At 41.6% G+C, this 17421-nt stretch overlaps 1 protein-coding gene and 1 pseudogene across 2 annotated transcripts in view; both read left to right on the top strand.

The window, feature by feature from the left end:
- Positions 1 to 17421, top strand: part of ALKBH3 (alkB homolog 3, alpha-ketoglutarate dependent dioxygenase) — a 39113-nt gene that overhangs the window by 11522 nt on the left and 10170 nt on the right. For both annotated transcript variants that reach the window (XM_032166220.2, XM_058446863.1), the window contains exon 8: positions 8859 to 9068. In XM_032166220.2, coding sequence (XP_032022111.1) covers positions 8859 to 9068 — 210 coding nt within the window. The remainder of the gene's footprint in view (positions 1 to 8858; positions 9069 to 17421) is intronic.
- LOC116476329 (SEC14-like protein 1) lies at positions 4772 to 7073 on the top strand (annotated as a pseudogene).

Here is a 17421-nt window from a genome sequence, read left to right as displayed (position 1 = left end):
TAAGCATCTGCTGGGGGGCAAAATTGCCCCTGGTTAAGAACCGGTGGGAATAAACACAAAGCACAGCATCTGCTGAGTAAGGTAGCCTCTTATTGTCTGACACTTTGGGAACATTTTGACAACTCTTCAAAATAATTTATGATAATCCTTTTTTTTAAATGTTGGTAGGATGTGCTTATTGAAAATTTAGAAACTGCACATAAACAGGAAGAATATTAAAATTCTTGATAATTCTACCCGATGTTTTGGTTCCAATCTTGTTATTTTAGACAAATATACCTAGAGAATCTTTTTTTCTGTAATAATAAAATAGTCCAGATGTGGTGGCTCATGTCTATAATCCCAGCACTTTGGGAGGTCGAGGTGGAAGGATCGCTTGAGGCCAGGAGTTCATAACCAGCCTGGACAACATCGTGAGATGCCTTCTCTACAAAAATTTAAAAATTAGCTGGGTGGAGGCAGGAAGATCGCTTGAGCCCAGGAGTTTGAGGTTACAGTGAGTTATGATCACACCATTGTGCTCCAGCCTGGGAGAGAGAGCAAGACCCTGTCATTCAAATATATATATATATATATATTTTTTTTTTTTTTTTTTACCGTTTCATTTAACTATGTATCATTAACATGTTATCACTAAATACTCTTCTACAACATCATATTTAATCACTGTATAGTATTCTGTAATCTATGTGTGCCATAGCTTATTCAAACAACCCTCTTTTGTTGGATAATAATGTGGTCAAATTAGAATTCTTTCATTTGGATTTGGCTGGCTCATAACTTTGTCTTTATTGGTGATATATTTAGTTCATTTATATACTATCTTGAAGAAAAAAGAGCTGCCCTTTCTCAGATTTTTATTTATGTTCATTTTAAATTTAGATATAGGGTCTTGTTATGTTGCCCAGGCTGGTGTTGAACACCCAGGCTCAAGTCATCCTCCTGCCTCAGCTTCCTTTAATAGTTGTGATTATCGACCACACCCCGACCTCTCAGAATTTTTTAAAGGTGGATTCACTAATGTATGTATATATATATATATATATATGTTGGGAGTACTTGTTTAGTTTAAAAACGTCATTACCTGAAGCTTAATATCCCATAGAAAAGGAGCAATTTCAGTCATGGGTTTTTAAACTTGTTTTAGTTTTTGTTCAAACTAAATCTCATATGAGCCCAGTGTATAAAACAGATCAGAGTCTTAACTGGCTGGGAGTCCCACCGACTTGACCTCTCCTTTAGACCCAGAGGTACCTCTGAGGTACCTAGAACTCTATACAACACTGTTTGAAATCCACTGAATAGGTCCTTTCACTTCTGTGATTCATATTTTTTGTATTCTTTTCCTGAAATGTCTTTTAAGGATAAAACGTCTTCACTGAACAGTGAGATAATGCTGAATTTTAATTTAGACATTCAGTTCTGAGGCATCTGAATATAGAGTATTGGTTGGAGAGTCTAAATTAATCTTCTGGTTCATTATCCCCCTTTTTCTTCCTTTTCTCTCTGTTTCAGTATCAAAAATAACCCAGAAAAAAAATACCTACTTAGAAACATAACACAAACTTTATGTTATCTCAGTATTCAGTCCCTAAGCAAGTCAGGGAAGTGCTAATTAGATTCTCAGTGACATTGGAGAAAAAAGCCTGTCTTCCTCCTTTACATTTTGTTTTTCTTGTTAAGTGTGTAATTCTAGCATCTGATCTTTATCGCTATGAAGATAAATTTGAAGCTGTAAAGTAAATAGGAAATACAGCCTGCTGACATTATTATTGGAATTTCACTTTGGAATTTATTCTCTTGAACAAAGGTTAATTTAATATTTTTGTTTTATGAGTGTGGATCTTATGTTAAGTGTTTTTCTACCACAATAAAAAAGGAGAACAAAAGATACAGAAACTTCCAACTTCCGGAGGCTTCCTGAGCCTCCCCAGGTGTCCTATTAGCCAACTAGTTGTTGTTTTTGCTGTTTATTTTTTAAAATCCTCTGCTTAGAATGTAATATTATAATGTAATATCCACAAGAAGGAATTCCATCTTTAACCATGGTTTTCACATCAGAGTAAAGCTGAGTGATTATGTAAGCTTTCCTGGCAGTTTTACCTGACAACCATGGGATATACTTAATAATAGTAACAATAATATTCTTTCCTTTGCTGAACGTCTGTTTCTTCACTGCGAAACATATAACATGATATGGTTTGGCTGTGTCCCCACGCAAATCTCACCTTGAATTGTAATAATCCCTGTATATCAAGGGCGGGGCCAGGTGGAGATAATTGAGTCATGGGGGCATTTTCCCCCTTAATGCTCTCATGGTAGTGAATAAGTCTCAGGAGATCTGATGGTTTTATAAATGGGAGTTCCCTGCACATGCGCTCTTGCCTGCTGCCATGTAAGATGTGACTTTGCTTCTCCTTTGTCTTCTGCCTTGATTGTGAGGCCTCCCCAGCTATGTGGACCTGTCAGTCCATTGAACCTCTTTTTGTTGGTAAATTACCCAGTCTTGCGTATGTCTTTATTAACAGCATGAGAACAGACTAATGCAATAGACATTCAAGGAGTTCCCTAAAGTATCAGTTCTTAGAGTATAATCTGTAGATCCCTGGAGAGGGTTCATGAAACCTTTTTTGGGAATCTACAAGTAAAATTATTTTCATAATAATACTAAGTCCATATGGTATTTTCACTGTATTGGGTTTGCACTGATGGTAATGGTGGATAAAGCTGCCAGCACCTTAGTATGAATCAAGCCGTTGTCACCAAACTGTGCTAGTAGTCATTGTGTTCATCATCATCATGCCCTTCCAGTGTAAACTTTAAAAAATGCCAGTTTCATTTAAGAATGTCTATTGATGAAGTAGTAAACATTCGTTTTATTAAATCTTGGTCTTTGAGTATGTGTCTTCTGAATAGTCTTCTTAATGAAATTAGAAGTATACCTAAAGTACTCCAGCTACAAACTGAAGAGTGATTGTTTGAGCTGTAAGCTGAACTAGCTACTTTTGTTGTGGATTGTTTTTTGCTTAAAATACAACTGGCAGACCGACTGTGGTTATTCAAACTTGAGTATTTGGCAGACATTTCCTCATAAACGAGTGACGTGAATGTCACTTTAAGGAAAACAATGGACAAGATTTTTTACTAATGATAAAAGTTGAGTTTTCAAGCAAAAATTAGAATTTTAGAAAACTGGTATCTGCCACTATTAGAGTTCTCTAGAGGGACAGAACTAATAGGATACACACACACACACACACACACACACACACACATATATATATATATAAAGGGGAGTTTATTAAGTATTAACTTACACAATCACAAGGTCCCACAAGGAGAGCCAGTCCAAGTCCCAAAACTGAAGAACTTGGAGTCCGACGTTTGAGGGCAGGAAGCACTCAGCACGGGAGAACGACGTAGGCTGGGAGGCTAGACCAGTCTCTCCTTTCCACATTTTTCTTCCTGCTTTATATTCACTGGCAGCTGATTAGATTGTGCCCACCAGATTAAGGGTGGGTCTGCCTTCCCCAGCCCACTGACTCAAATGTTAATCTCTTTTTGCAACACCCTCACAGACACACCCAGGATCAATACTTTGTTTCCTTCAATCCAATCAAGTTGATACTCAATATTAACCATCACAGCCACTTTGAGCCTGAATTCTTCCCATTATTTAGGCTTTTCTGCTGAGATCAGTAGTAATATTGTTGGATGAGAATTTTTTTTGTTATTGTATAATGAAATGTGTCAGTATTTAGAAGATCTGTATAACTTAGTGAACTAATATTTTCCAGATGACCAGTGGTTGATGTTACAAAACCATACAAAGATTCATTCAAAGTGCAGGCTGGACCAATGGCTTTCTTATTATTATTTTTTTTAGAGACACAGGGTCTTGCTCTTGCCCAGGCTGGAGCGAGCACAGTGGCTCAATCCTAGATCACTGCAGCCTTGAACTCCTGGGCTCAAGTGATCCTCCTGCCTCAGCCTCCCAAGTAGCTGGGACCACAGACATGTGCCACTATGCCTGGCTTATTTTTTGTAGAGAGGGGTCTCAGTTTATTGCCCTGGCTGACAGTGGCTTTATATATAAAAGAATATGAAAAGTTTGACATGGTTTCAGATTCCATATTGCAACTAACCTTTAAGAAGTCAGCACTTGTTAGTGGAACCGCAACTGCTCTGCGGAGCTGATGGTATGAGCGTCCCTTGCCACCCCGCATCCCAGGCCTAGCCTTTCTGACAAGAGCTAGACTTTGGGCTCCTTGAGAATATTCAGTTTTGTATGTTTGAATGTCCTCTCACCATATTCAGCATAAAATACCATTCTTTTTTTTTTTTTGAGACGGAGTCTCGCTCTGTCACCCAGGCTGGACTGCAGTGGCGTGATCTCCGCTTACTACAAGCTCCGCCTCCCGAGTTCACGCCATTCTCCTGCCTCAGCTTCTGGAGTAGCTGGGACTACAGGCGCCCGCCACCACGCCCGGCTAATTTTTTCTACTTTTAGTAGAGACGGGGTTTCACCGTGTTAGCCAGGATGGTCTCGATCTCCTGACCTTCTGCCCGCCTCGGCCTCCCAAAGTGCTGGGATTACAGGCGTAAAAACCATTCTTCTTCTTTGACGATCTCTGTATCCAGGCTGGCCCACGGCCATTTACCTGCCGTTTAGTAGAGAGGTTTGATCGTGATCCGCCCGCCTCGGCCTCCCAAAGTGCTGGGATTACAAGCGTGAGCCACCGCGCCCGGCCCCCCATTCTTAATGATTATACTTGGCAAGACAGGTGTGAAAGGATTGCTGTTGTATTACAATCATGGTGCAAAAATACCAGTCAACAGTGAGGGTGTACAAATACCCCTTCAAATTAATTATGGCTGCCTATGAAAGGAGGTTCCCTACGTGTCCTTTGATTCCGACATTCGTGGGAAGTGACACTGTGCATGAATTCGAGAGTGAAGATGGGGCTGTTCATGTCATTGAAAGGCGCTGCAAGCTGGATGTAGATGCACCAAGACTGCTGAAGAAGATTGCAGGAGTTGATTATGTTTATTTTGTCCAGAAGAACTCACCGAATTGTCGGGAACATACTTTGCACATTGAGGCTCATAATGAAACATTTTCCAGTTGCTATACTGTTCACCCTGAAAATGAAGATTGGACCTGTTTTGAACAGTCTGCAAGTTTAGATATTAAATCTTTCTTTGGTTTTGAAAGTACCGTGGAAAAAATTGCAATGAAACAATATACCAGCAACATTAAAAAAAGGAAAGGAAATCATTGAATACTACCTTCGCCATTTAGAAGAAGGCGTAACCTTTGTGCCCCGTTGGACTCCGCCTTCCATCACTCCCTCTTCAGAGACATCTTCAACATCCTGCAAGAAACAAGCAGCGTCCATGGCCGTTGTCATCCCAGGTGCTGTCCTCAAGGAGGGGCTGAGTGGCGATGCCCTCAGCAGCCTCAACACACCTGAGCCCGTGGTGGGCACCCCTGATAACAAACTAGATGCTGACTACATCAAGAGATACCTGGGCGATTTGACTCCACTGCAGGAGAGCTGTCTCATTAGACTTCACTGGTGGCTCCAGGAGACCCACAAGGGCGAAATTCCAAAAGATGAACATATTCTTCAGTTCCTACGTGCACGGGATTTTAAAATTGACAAAACCAGAGAGATCATTTGTCAATCTTTGACGTGGAGGAAGCAGCACCAGGTAGACTACGTTCTTGTTACCTGGACTGCTCCACAGGTCCTTCAGGATTACTACACGGGAGGCTGGCATCATCACGACAAAGATGGGTGGCCCTCTGTGTGCTCAGGCTGGGGCAGATGGACACCAACGGCTTGGTGAGAGCTCTCGGGGAGGAAGCCCTGCCGAGATACGTTCTCTCCATAAATGAAGAAGAGCTAAGGCAATGTGAAGAGAATACAAAAGTCTTTGTTCGGCCTATCAGCTCATGGACCTGCCTGGTGGACTTGGAAGGGGTGAACATGCGTCACTTGTGGAGACTTGATGTCAAAGCCCTGCAGCGGATCATCGAGGTGGTGAAGGCCAATTACCCTAAGAGACTGGGCCGACTTCTCATCCTGCGGGCACCCAGGGTATTTCCTGTGCTCTGGACGCTGGTTAGTCCATTTATTGATGACAACACCAGAAGGAAATTCCTCATTTATGCAGGAAATGACTACCAGGGTCCTGGAGGCCTGCTGGATTACATTGACAGATTATTTCAGATTTCCTGAGTGGAGAGTGCATGTGCAAAGTGCCAGAGGGTGGACTGGTCCCCAGATCTCTGTACTGGACCGTGGAGGAGCTGGAGAACGAAGACCTCAAGCTCTGGACTGAGACCATCTACCACTCTGCAAGCATCTTCAAAGGAGCCCCACACAAGATTCTCATTCAGATTGTGGATGCCTCTTCAGTCATCACTTGGAATTTCGACGTGTACAAAGGGGACATTGTCTTTAACATCTATCACTCCAAGAGGTCGCCACAGCCACCCAAAAAGGACTCCCTGGGGGCCCCACCTCTCCAGGTAGGAACAATGTGCAGCTCGTAGACAAAGTCTGGAAGTGGGGCCGTGACTACAGCATGGTGGAATCGCCTCTGATCTGCAAAGAAGGAGAAGGCGTGCAGGGCTCCCATGTGACCACGTGGCCGGGCCTCTCCATCCTGCAGTGGAAATTCCACGGCATGCCTGCGTGCGCCGTCAGTAGCCTGCCCCAGGTGGATGATGTGCTCGTGTCCCTGCAGATCTCTCACACAACTGTAAAGTGATGTACTATGCCAAGGTGATAGGCTCCGAGGATTTCAGAGGTTCCGTGACAAGCCTGGAGTCCAGCCACAGTGGCTTCTCCCAGTTGAGCCTGCCACCACCTTCTCCAGCCAGTCCCACTCCAGCTCCATGATTTCCAGCTAGTGCCACACCGCCTGCACCTAGTGTGCAGAGGGGATGGCCACCTCTCCTTGGATAGCCAGCTCCATCCACCCTCCCGCCGAGCAGCGACATTGTACAGACTCCTCTCACCTCTAGATAGCAAATAGCTCTCCCGATGGTAAACGTAGTCATTTCATCCCAAAACCATCTTGGCAGGTAGTTTTAACTCTGATCCTACCTTAACTCAGTAGCCATAGATTTTGTATATGTTGTGCACAAAATCAAACCAGAGCACAAGGGCTCTCTTGAAATAAAAGTAGTTTCTATACCAATTTAAAGATCGACGTGGTCTCAGAAAAAAAAAAAAAGGAAACCAGTACTTGTTGAGTTTTGGTATAATATCAAAGAAGAATACCTACAGTTATTTGAAAAGGCTGTAAACTACATACCTATATGAAGCCAATTTCCTTCATATACTTCAATAAAAACAACCTATTTTAACAGATTGAATGCAGAAACAAATATGAGAATCAGCTCTCTTCTATTAAGTTAGATATTAAAAAGATTTGCAAAACAGTGTCACCCTTCTCATCAATTATTCAATTATTTGTGTTGGAAATTATAGTTATTTTTCATTAAAATGTTGATGTTAGCATGTAATGGATTTGTCATTGCATTTTTTTATTTTAATTTTTTTTTTTTTTTTGAGACGGAGTCTCACTCTGTTACCCAGGCTGGAGTGCAGTGGCACAATCTCAGCTCACTGCAGCCTCCGCCTCCCGGGTTCAAGTGATGCTTCTGCCTCAGCCTCCCAAGTAGCTGGGACTACAGGCGCATGCCACCACGCCCAGCTGATTTTTGTATTTTTAGTAGAGACAGGGTTTCACCATATTGGCCAGGCTGGTCTTGAACTCCTGACCTCGTGATCTACCCGTCTCAGCTTCCCAAAGTACTGGGATTACAGGTGTGAGCCATGTTGCCCGGCCTGTCATTGCATTTTAAATGAATTAACCAGTAGTTGAAAATTTTTTCAGTTTTAATTTTAAATATGATAAAAACTGATGGCTGTAACCCATATAAACAAAAGTTCTTTGGGCTCCTCAATAATTTCTCATGTAAAGTTTGAGAACCACTGTTCTAAAGGAAGCTTTGTAAAGTACTCGAGATTTCTGGGAGAAAAGAATTCTAGCAAGAACCAATATAAGCTATGTTGTTTGTAGCTCCCAAGTACAATCTAAGGTCAGGGGTCACAGCTTCCTGTAATATACATGGCAAGACAGTTCCAAATATGAATTACATCAGTGAACCCAGTGCCCAGGAGGCAGGGCCATGGAACCTGTTTAAGTCTTCTGTAGTTGATGGCTCATACACCTGTCAAGAGCATATCATGATTCTCATTCTTTAGAAAAAAATGTTTTTACTCTTCAGGTTATGTTTTTTGGAAGTTAGCCACTCTGGAAATGTTAAAGATCATTTTTAAAAAGCAACTCTCCCAACCAGGATAAAATAGGAATAGAACGAACAGAGGGCCACCCAGCAGGAAAGTTGTTTCACTCTTCAGGCTTCAGTCTGGGTCTGCTGACTACCTAGTGACATATTGGCTTTGCTGCTCCACTTACCACCTTAATGACTTACCAAGGTCACTGCCCTGAGGACACTGATGTTTGCTTCTTTGCAAATGCCATGTATTTAACATGGAAAAGATGAGATGGTTAGATAGATTCTGGTCCTCATATTGCTGTACTAAATTTAGTACTTTTATAAAATTGCAGAGGTCAACTTGCTTCAAAATAGAAATGATGGGAGGGAATTAAACTACTTTTCTTGCCTTCTGTTTATTGCATTCCAAGTGGTTTGCTTATTTCATGCCCTGGTTGTAACCTGGCTGATTTTGCCCTTTCTTTCTGTTTTTCCATGCGGCTGTCATTTTGTGTGTTATGCGACCATCTCTGCCCTTTTCTTGGTCTGTGGATCGCAGTGGCATCCCGTGCTGCGCACACTAAAGAACCGCATTGAAGAGAACACTGGCCACACCTTCAACTCCTTACTCTGCAATCTTTACCGCAATGAGAAGGACAGCGTGGACTGGCACAGTGATGATGAGCCCTCACTAGGGAAGTGCCCCATTATTGCTTCACTCAGTTTTGGTGCCACACGCACATTTGAGATGAGAAAGAAGCCACCACCAGTGAGTATTCTCTTTTTCTTATGCTCTTCCTGCCTCTTATTAGTCTGTGAAAAAAGTAGAACTCCTAAAAGCTTCTACTTTCAGATTTTGAGCATGGGAATACACATTTTGTTGATGAAACATTTTCAAGTGACTACTTCCCCATGGTTAACTTTTGACTTCCAAAGTGCTCCTTCATTCATTTACATGTCCAACAAGAATTGGCTGCCTTATGCTAGGTGTTGGGGGCTCATTTCATTTATGATAAACTCCCTGTCCTCCTGGAGGTACAGTCTAGTTGGGGTAGATAAATATTGCCAATTACTCAAATAATTGCAATTGTGATCAATGCTGTGAAGGAAAGCCTTAGAAGGATGACTCAAGCTAGTGGGAGGCTAAGGAAGAGGAAGGAGGCTAAGGAAGACGTCCCTGAAGAAGCCTTTATTTTAAGTGTTCTTCATGGTAATATGGCCACTTTTCTGTAAGGGAGCATTACACATATCTTTGTTTCTTCTTAGCCTTCTCCTGAAATACAGGTGAATCTATAACTCTTTCAGAGAGAGGAAACTCAAGCCAGATTATCAGAGATGGTGATCTGTCCACATTCAGGTAGAAAAACAGTGACCAAAAAATTAATAACGATATAATAACTTCAGTTTCCACCCCAGCGCTTACCTCGATTATGTGACATTTGAGGAATACTAGGGTTATTAATTTTTTAAAAAATCAAAAGTGTAGCCCCTTACGACTAAGATAGTAACGCCAAGAAAAGAGCAAATTATTTTATTTTCAGTGTTTGTGCCTCTACCAGCATTCCTGATCATTCAGCTGATAACATTAAACCAGACCCAGTCAGTGTGGAAGGCCAGCCAACAGGCTGTTTTTCTGTTTGCTTGCTTTTTAGAGACGGAGTCTCAACCCTGTCGCCCAGGCTGGAGTGCAAGTGGCACGATCTCGGCTCACTGCAACCTCTGCCTCCCCAGTTCAAGCGATTCTCTTGCGTTAGCCTCCCGAGTAGCTGGGATTACAGGTGCATGCCAGGACTCCCGGCTAATTTTTGTATTTTTAGTAGAGATGGGGTTTTGCCATGTTGGCCAGGCTGTTCTCAAACTCCTGACCTCAGGTGATTCACCCACCTCGGCCTCCCAAAGTGCTGGGATTACAGGCATGAGCCACTGCACCTGGCCCAGGCTGATTTTTAAATAGACCTAAGCCAGACCACATCATTATTCGTTCTCATGTCAGTTCTTCGTCAGATATACTTCCATGAGAATACAGTTAACAGACTGAGTGTTTTCCTGGTGTGTATTGGGTTTCCATGCATGGTATTTTTAAAGCATATTGTATAATTTTGCATACATGCCATTAAGCACCTTTTGTTGGTATAATTTCCATTGATTAGGTTTTCTTTGGTTGTGTTTACATAAAACGTTTGATCATTGTTAGGGGATTGGTAGTTGCCAGTGTTTTTTTGAGTGAACTTGCTCCTTAAGCCTTCAGTTACATTGGCAGGCAGCCTTCTCATATACCAAGGAATACAACTTGAGAATCAGACAAACCAACTTTTGCTATATTCGTTTTAGATATGATTATACTTCTGTACACAGCTTCCACTCAGTTAAATACCAAGTTCACGTGTGAAAAATTCATCCTGCCCTTAGTAAGACTCCTGTTACATAAATACTATAGAAACACTGTATCAGTCTCATTATTTAAGTTCAGACCCTCTTCTCAAGCCAGATGTATGGAACCTCAGCTTGTTGCCAGGAGTGGTCCTGGGACCAGGGGCTGTAGCAGTGAATGAGTAAGATGAAATCGTCTTTCTCCTCCTGGAGCTCATCTAGCATATGCTAGCGCTGCGCCTTCCTCCTAGAGTTATCCTTCTGGCCTCCTGATTGGCAAATAAGCTATAGTATATATAGCCTTTGGTATAATAATGGTTTTTAGTTCTTCACACTTACTTTCTTTGTTGCTCAGTATTTAAGTGTTCAGTTACTGTTTCTTTACACACATATATTCACCACCACCACGCCCCTTTTTAAAAATTTGGGCCTGTTTATAGATTTGAAGCTTAAGAATTCCCTAAGTATGCTTTTTGGATAAATCATTTTACTGTACAAGCAAATTTCCAAATATTATGCATTCACAATATTCTGGTGCCCAGAAATACCCCATTTCTTCTCCCCTCCAGAGAGCTGAATTTCTTCATTTTCTCATATAAAGATATGACATATGGTGATCAAGAGCTATTTCTTGGTAGCGCACATCAGTTATAGGGTAACATGTAGATGGAGAGCATAACTACTACATACGTTGTTTCTGTGGGCAACCATTTGGAACAGCACCTTATCCTGCCGTGCCCCATGCTGTAGCTTTCTCTTCTCCTCAGCCTTCTTGGAGCCTGTTTTGATGAACATGAATGATAATACAGGCCAAGAAATACTCAGAAGTGGTAAAGTCCACATAATTGTCTGCCAGTGGCAAGGGAATCTGCACTACGACTATGGTAGCTGATTTGATTAAAATACTGATCCAATAAGTAAGAAAATTTGCCTGAGATTTTAACAAAGTTGGCTGAGGAAAGGGATTTGGGAAGAAATACAAACATGTTGGTACTTCAGGTTGTTGACTGTAGTAAGTTTTGGCTTCTGGCCTAGTCTTAACTATGATTGAATTTCATGCAATTTTTGTATATCATCTCAATTCTGGCTTCTGTTTAAGATTGGGAAATTGAATATTAATATACTTGAAATTATAATCACACATGAGTAAAAAGTGACCTTTTTTCCCCAGAACCTGTAAGGTCCATTTTTGTGTAAACAGGATACAAGTTTAAACTTTTGAAGATTCCTTCAGATCTCACTAACAGATTTCCAAAACCTGGGGCTCTACAAATGTAGCTAAGCTCGAAGTGCAGAACCCTTTCTTTGAGTTGATGGCCTTGGAAATATACCTTAGAGTGCATCATCTTTATCTAATAAATAATCCTTTTTTCCAAAGGATTGAAAGGAAGTGATTATTGCAAATTTTTGTCTACTTTTCTTTATAAACTCAGGTGATGAGAACATGACTCATGATTCATACAGCCCCAGGTAAAGCATACTTTAAAAAGTACAAATTAGGTTAGTCTTCTGTGTGGGATTTGTAGGAGTCTGACTTCCTGTGACTCTTAGAGACCTATCTCGTTGTACTACTACAGATTGTAATTTTCGTGTCTGTCACCGAGATGTTCAGGGTTTATTAGAGGTTGTGGGAGGGAATCTTTCAAACTCCTATTAGCTTTGACCCATCGGAGGAGAAGTTAATGGCTATTTGACTTGAGTCACAGTTTCGCATCTCAGGCGGACATGGAAGAGTCATGAGATTTCCTGCACTTTGTTCAAATGTGCAGTTTTGAGACAGAAAATCATTTGTTTTGGGCCACTTTCAAAGGGAAATAGTCTTGATTTTTTAAAAATTCAAATTCCTCCACCCTTGCAGCAGCTGTTTATTTTGTAGTCTGGCACCTTGAGCAGATCTCCGTTAACTGCTGATCTACTGAAAGCTGCCCCAGTTCCACACACTGTATTCCTAACAGTTTCTCCCTGTGCTGAGACGGTAAGGAGATCTTTGTTTCGTAAGCACCAGTGCCCTCTGATTCATGCATCAGCTCAGTCAGCTTCATGTAGACATCATCCCTTGGATTAAACATTTCACTCCTCCAAGGTGCCGGTTTTTTGTTTTTTGTTTTTTTTCACTGTCCTGTAGTCCAAGTCTGCCAACTGCTGCTCATTCATTTTGATTTTAGAGTAAATTACCCTTTCCTTTAATATTACTGTCATTCCTCAGGGGCATAGTAGACTTGTTTAAGCTCGCTTTTACATTCATTCCGATTCCTTTTTTTGTTTAGTTCAAATCAAAGACTAAGTGAAAGGCACCTTATCTGTATTCTGGCTGGTGTCAGGCTATATTGTCTGAAGACTGTCATAAAGCTTATCAAATATACTTCAGTAGACCTTTTTTATTCTATCAGGCTGGCTTTATTAAAGGTTTTCTATACTTCTTGTCCCAAACCCAGTTGTACTTTTCAAACTACATTGTGTTCCTGTTTGCAAAGATTAGTCTGGTTCTTTTCCCAGCTAGTTTTAATTCTATACTGAAAAAAAAAACAAGCTGGAAAAGGAACTACAAAAGCCATTTGGCAGGCTGCTATTTCTCTGTCGGTTACCATGGAAACAGTGATGGCTGGGGGGTGTTATTAGATAATAGCAGGAAGTTTGTGATGCACTGGAGGTTTAGATGCCAAAAGCCTTGTTTTTCTAGCAAATTACCTCTGGATAAACTGTATCCTTCATCAGCTGAATTCTGCAAATGGTAGGGGCTCCTATTCACCTCAGGGTGATTGAGCTGCGGCAAGTTGAGCCCTCTAACCACTCCTGTCTTTAGCCCTTGTGAAGAATGTGAATCTTGTTTGTATTGCCAGGAGAGATGATTGTAAAACCAAGTCTAGCGGTAGAGACTATGAGAGCACCCAATGAATTGGAGGTCCTAGTGCTTCCTTTGCTAATTGGTTGTGGGTTTTTTGTACACTGCTGGGAAGAGTGGAGTATAAAAAGGTCAGTCAAGTCATAAATACTGATATTTTTTATAAGACTTTAGAAAAGAAGATATTGGAATCCAAAATAATATGATACTAAATAGTGTAAATTTAGAAGTTAGATAAGCTAGTATTATGCAGGATTTCATAGAGTGGAAACAACCCACACCTTAGCCAGCAGCCCCGCTGGTGCTATTCCAGTCATCTATCCTTCCTATTAATCCATCTGGTGATTATAGCACCTACTCTAAGAGATTACAAAAAATATTTGAGGCTGGGCATGGTGGCTTTCACCTGCAATCCCAGCACTTTGGGAGGCCGAGATGGGAGGATCCCTTGAGCTCAGGAGTTTGAGACCAGCCTGGGTAACATAGTGAGACCCCATCTCTATTTTTTTTAAAGTAAATAAACACAAGTAAATAATAAGTAATAAAAAGAAATACTTGAAATAAATTGTTGATAGCCATGATCATTTAAAAACACTTTCTAATGAAATTTTAAAAATTGGGTTGTATTTCCTGTTTCTATCCCTGATGTTGGCAAAAAGCACTCAACTGTCTCATTTGTACTTATTCCTTTTTTGTAAATGGGAATGATAATTGGTAGCTACTTCATGGAAGTAATCAACAAGTTTTCCCATGAAAGTTGCTGTAGTAATCAGTGAATTTTTAAGCCTTTGTAAATGGTAGATGCTATGGTGACTTTTCAGATGTGGAAACTGAAAAAGGAAATAGCAGTGAAACTAAACTCCAAGGTACCCTTGGTCCGTGAAATGGCATTCATTGAAAGAGCATAGGGAAGCCTCAGGGAGGGTAAGGCAGCCTGTGGATCATAAATGGTGATTGGGTTTTTGAGTTCCCATCTCTAGGACCATTTAATGGTTTGGAGAGTGTGAGGGTGAGTAGATAGAGACTGCGTGTGTGTGTGTGTGCGTGTGTGTGTGTGCTTAAGCAGGTAAAGATTGGTAGTCCTGATAAGACTTGAATTATCTTCAGGCTTGAGATCCCTTAGGAGTTGAAGTCCTCATATGTGTCCTTGGGGCCTTGTCTCAGCTAGAATCCATGCCCTGACTCCCACTGGGAATAATTGATTTTTGCAACAAGCCTCCCAGTTTTCTATTACTAGTGACAGCACTTTTAGTTTTAGTAGGACAAACTTGTGTTTCCTTGTGAAACTAAGTGATTCATTGTTTCTGTGTGTACCATGATTTGGCTCGCAAACCTGACTTTTTTAAACCTTGCCCCAGTGGTAGAGGCTTTTCTCCCCTTGCCATACTCTTAAGGACTATTCCTAAGCCATCTGGTGATTTTTTTCATCTTTCACGAGTCACATTTTCATGGAGGATGGCTGCCTCAGAGGCAGAGAAGAGCAAAGTGTGTTTCAGGGAGGGAAAGGAGGCCCTGCCCTGGAGCAGAGCGAGCCAGCTTGAGGAGTGTCGCAGGTGGTGAGACTGGGAGAGTGGGCAAGCACCAGGGCGTGCGGAGACTCATGAGTCTCAGACAGGTGGTGAGACTGGGAGAGTGGGCAGGCACCAGGGCACGCGGAGACTCATGAGTCTCAGGAAGGAGCAGATTTTGTTTTATGTCCATCAGGGAGCCAGTGAGGTGTATTAAGCAGAAGAGTGACACGGTCTGATTGGCAATTTTAAAAGGTCACTATTGCTACTGCATGGAGCCTGGACTAGAAAGAAACAAGGAGGCCAATTAGGACATTGTTAGATTTTGTATATACCTTGGGACCAAGGTAGAGAAGGAGAAAAAGGGATTATTCAATGGCATGAGCTCAGAGGAACAGGGATTTTTATTCTCTGCTGCAGAATAATGATTTGAAAGTATTATTGAGGAGTAAGGAGAATGCTCTGTCACCTGGCTCTGTGAGCCACTGGATGGAGAGCCATGATCACCTTCCATGTGAGAGGGTTTCAGGGAATTTGCAGTCTTCCAGACATAGCCAGATTTCAATTAGGATGAGGAAGCAGAGAGAACCTTCAGAGCTCATTGAGATTGAAGATATAGGTGAGTTTGCTCATCTTTGAATGGGAATTCCAGAGGACACAGTGGAAGGTGCAAGAGGGAAAGAGTTCCGGGGGATTGTGTCTGATCAGATTATGTCCAGGAACAGTTTGGGAATGAGTGTTCTGGTATTAACAGATGGCTGGAGAGGCTTGCACTTCTGCTAGTGACTGGGCTCAGCTGGAGGTGAGGTATGGCGGAATGTGTTCTCATGTGCTTTCAGAGGATGAAGGGCGTTTGTTTCTGGTGCTAGCACCTGAGATAGAAGCTCTTTCAAGATAGCAGTTCTTTTAAGTTGCATTTTTTGGAAATATTATATTGCCAAGAATGGAATCTTCATCACATGATCTCTTCTGATTTCACATGCACATTCAGTGTAGCTGGAACAGCTACAACTGTGAGTGTAAAACCAGGTTTGTTTTTGCTCAAATTCGCTAACTTCTTACCCCCACCCTATCCCTAGTATTATTGCAGCAATAACTCTGAACAGTAAACCCTGTCAGCAGGGATTTCATTCAATTTCATTGACATTTCAATGTGTGCAGTCCAGAAGGAAAGGTAGTAGTCTGCCTGGTAGTTTGTGCTGTCGATGCCTGCTGAGAGAGCCTGTGCCACAGCCAACAATTGCCCAGGCCTCCCAAACGCTCTTAAGTTAGTGAGACATTGGTGAGGTCCCATGTCATTGAGCTTTTAATATCAGCGAGTGTGCCTGGTATAGGATGATTGATTGCACCAGTCCTTTCTGCTCACCTTTCTCATTTACCTCGCCAGAACCTTCCAAGCCAAATAAATGCCAAAAATCAGGAAAGAGTTTCAGAAAAACAAAAAAAATCTGTATGTGCCAGGTAAACTGTTTTGAACCAATAACCTCAGTGACTTAAAATCTGTGTTTTTCTAGCTGGCTTCTTACTTTAGCAGATCTTATTTCAGAAACAGCTTCTGTTTTTAAAGTAATGTATTTCAGATCGATGCTAGGATGTCATCAGTTAAAGTGTGGTTTGAGTCAGCAGAATAACTCTGCAAAGATGACTTTGTGGGGTCCCAGCTTTATTCTCTCTCCATCATTTCTGTAATTAATATGTTGTTTTTATGTCAGATTTTAAAAATATTTTACCACTATGAGCAAAAGGACCAGCTATGTTCTTGTATCAGCACTAGAGGAGCAACTTTGCAGCCCAACTATAGCTGCAAGCTTAGATGATCCATGAAACAGTCTAGACCTCAGCTGGGTTCTCAAGGGCAAGGCAATACCACAGTTTGGGAAAACAAGCTGAAAAGAAATGATAAGGAAAAAAAGAGGACATTACTGGCATAGCCATAAGTTGGGCAATAGGGCAAATAAATGTACATTTGATCCTCAGCAGGTAAGTAGCTGTAACACAGCCTAGCATTTAGTTTTCAAATATCGTTTCAGTCTGCAAAAAATGCCATGACTATCCTTATCAAGCACCTCCACCCTCTGTCTGATCCTTTGACCAGCGGGCTAGAGAAATCTCTTTTATCTATTACCATCATGAAAAAACGCTCTGCTTGACCCTGCAGGTATCCTGACATCTTGGGCTTTTTCTTGTTTTTGAAGCACAGATTCAGGAATGAGTTGTCTGCATCTGAAGTCTCCCCTTTCACAAAGCTTAACTCATTCTTGACACACCTGCTCTTTAGCTCCATCCCACCACTCTGCTGAAATTATCCTCATACCATTGACCTCAAATCAAGTCCACCAGCCTGTCCTCAGTCATCATCTCTCTTCCTCGTAATATTGGTCACCAGGATGCATCACCTCTGT

Source organism: Hylobates moloch, unplaced genomic scaffold, assembly GCF_009828535.3.
Source record: "Hylobates moloch isolate HMO894 unplaced genomic scaffold, HMol_V3 SCAFFOLD_11, whole genome shotgun sequence".
Lineage (NCBI taxonomy): Eukaryota > Metazoa > Chordata > Mammalia > Primates > Hylobatidae > Hylobates > Hylobates moloch.
This window is presented reverse-complemented; position numbering and strand designations above follow the sequence as displayed.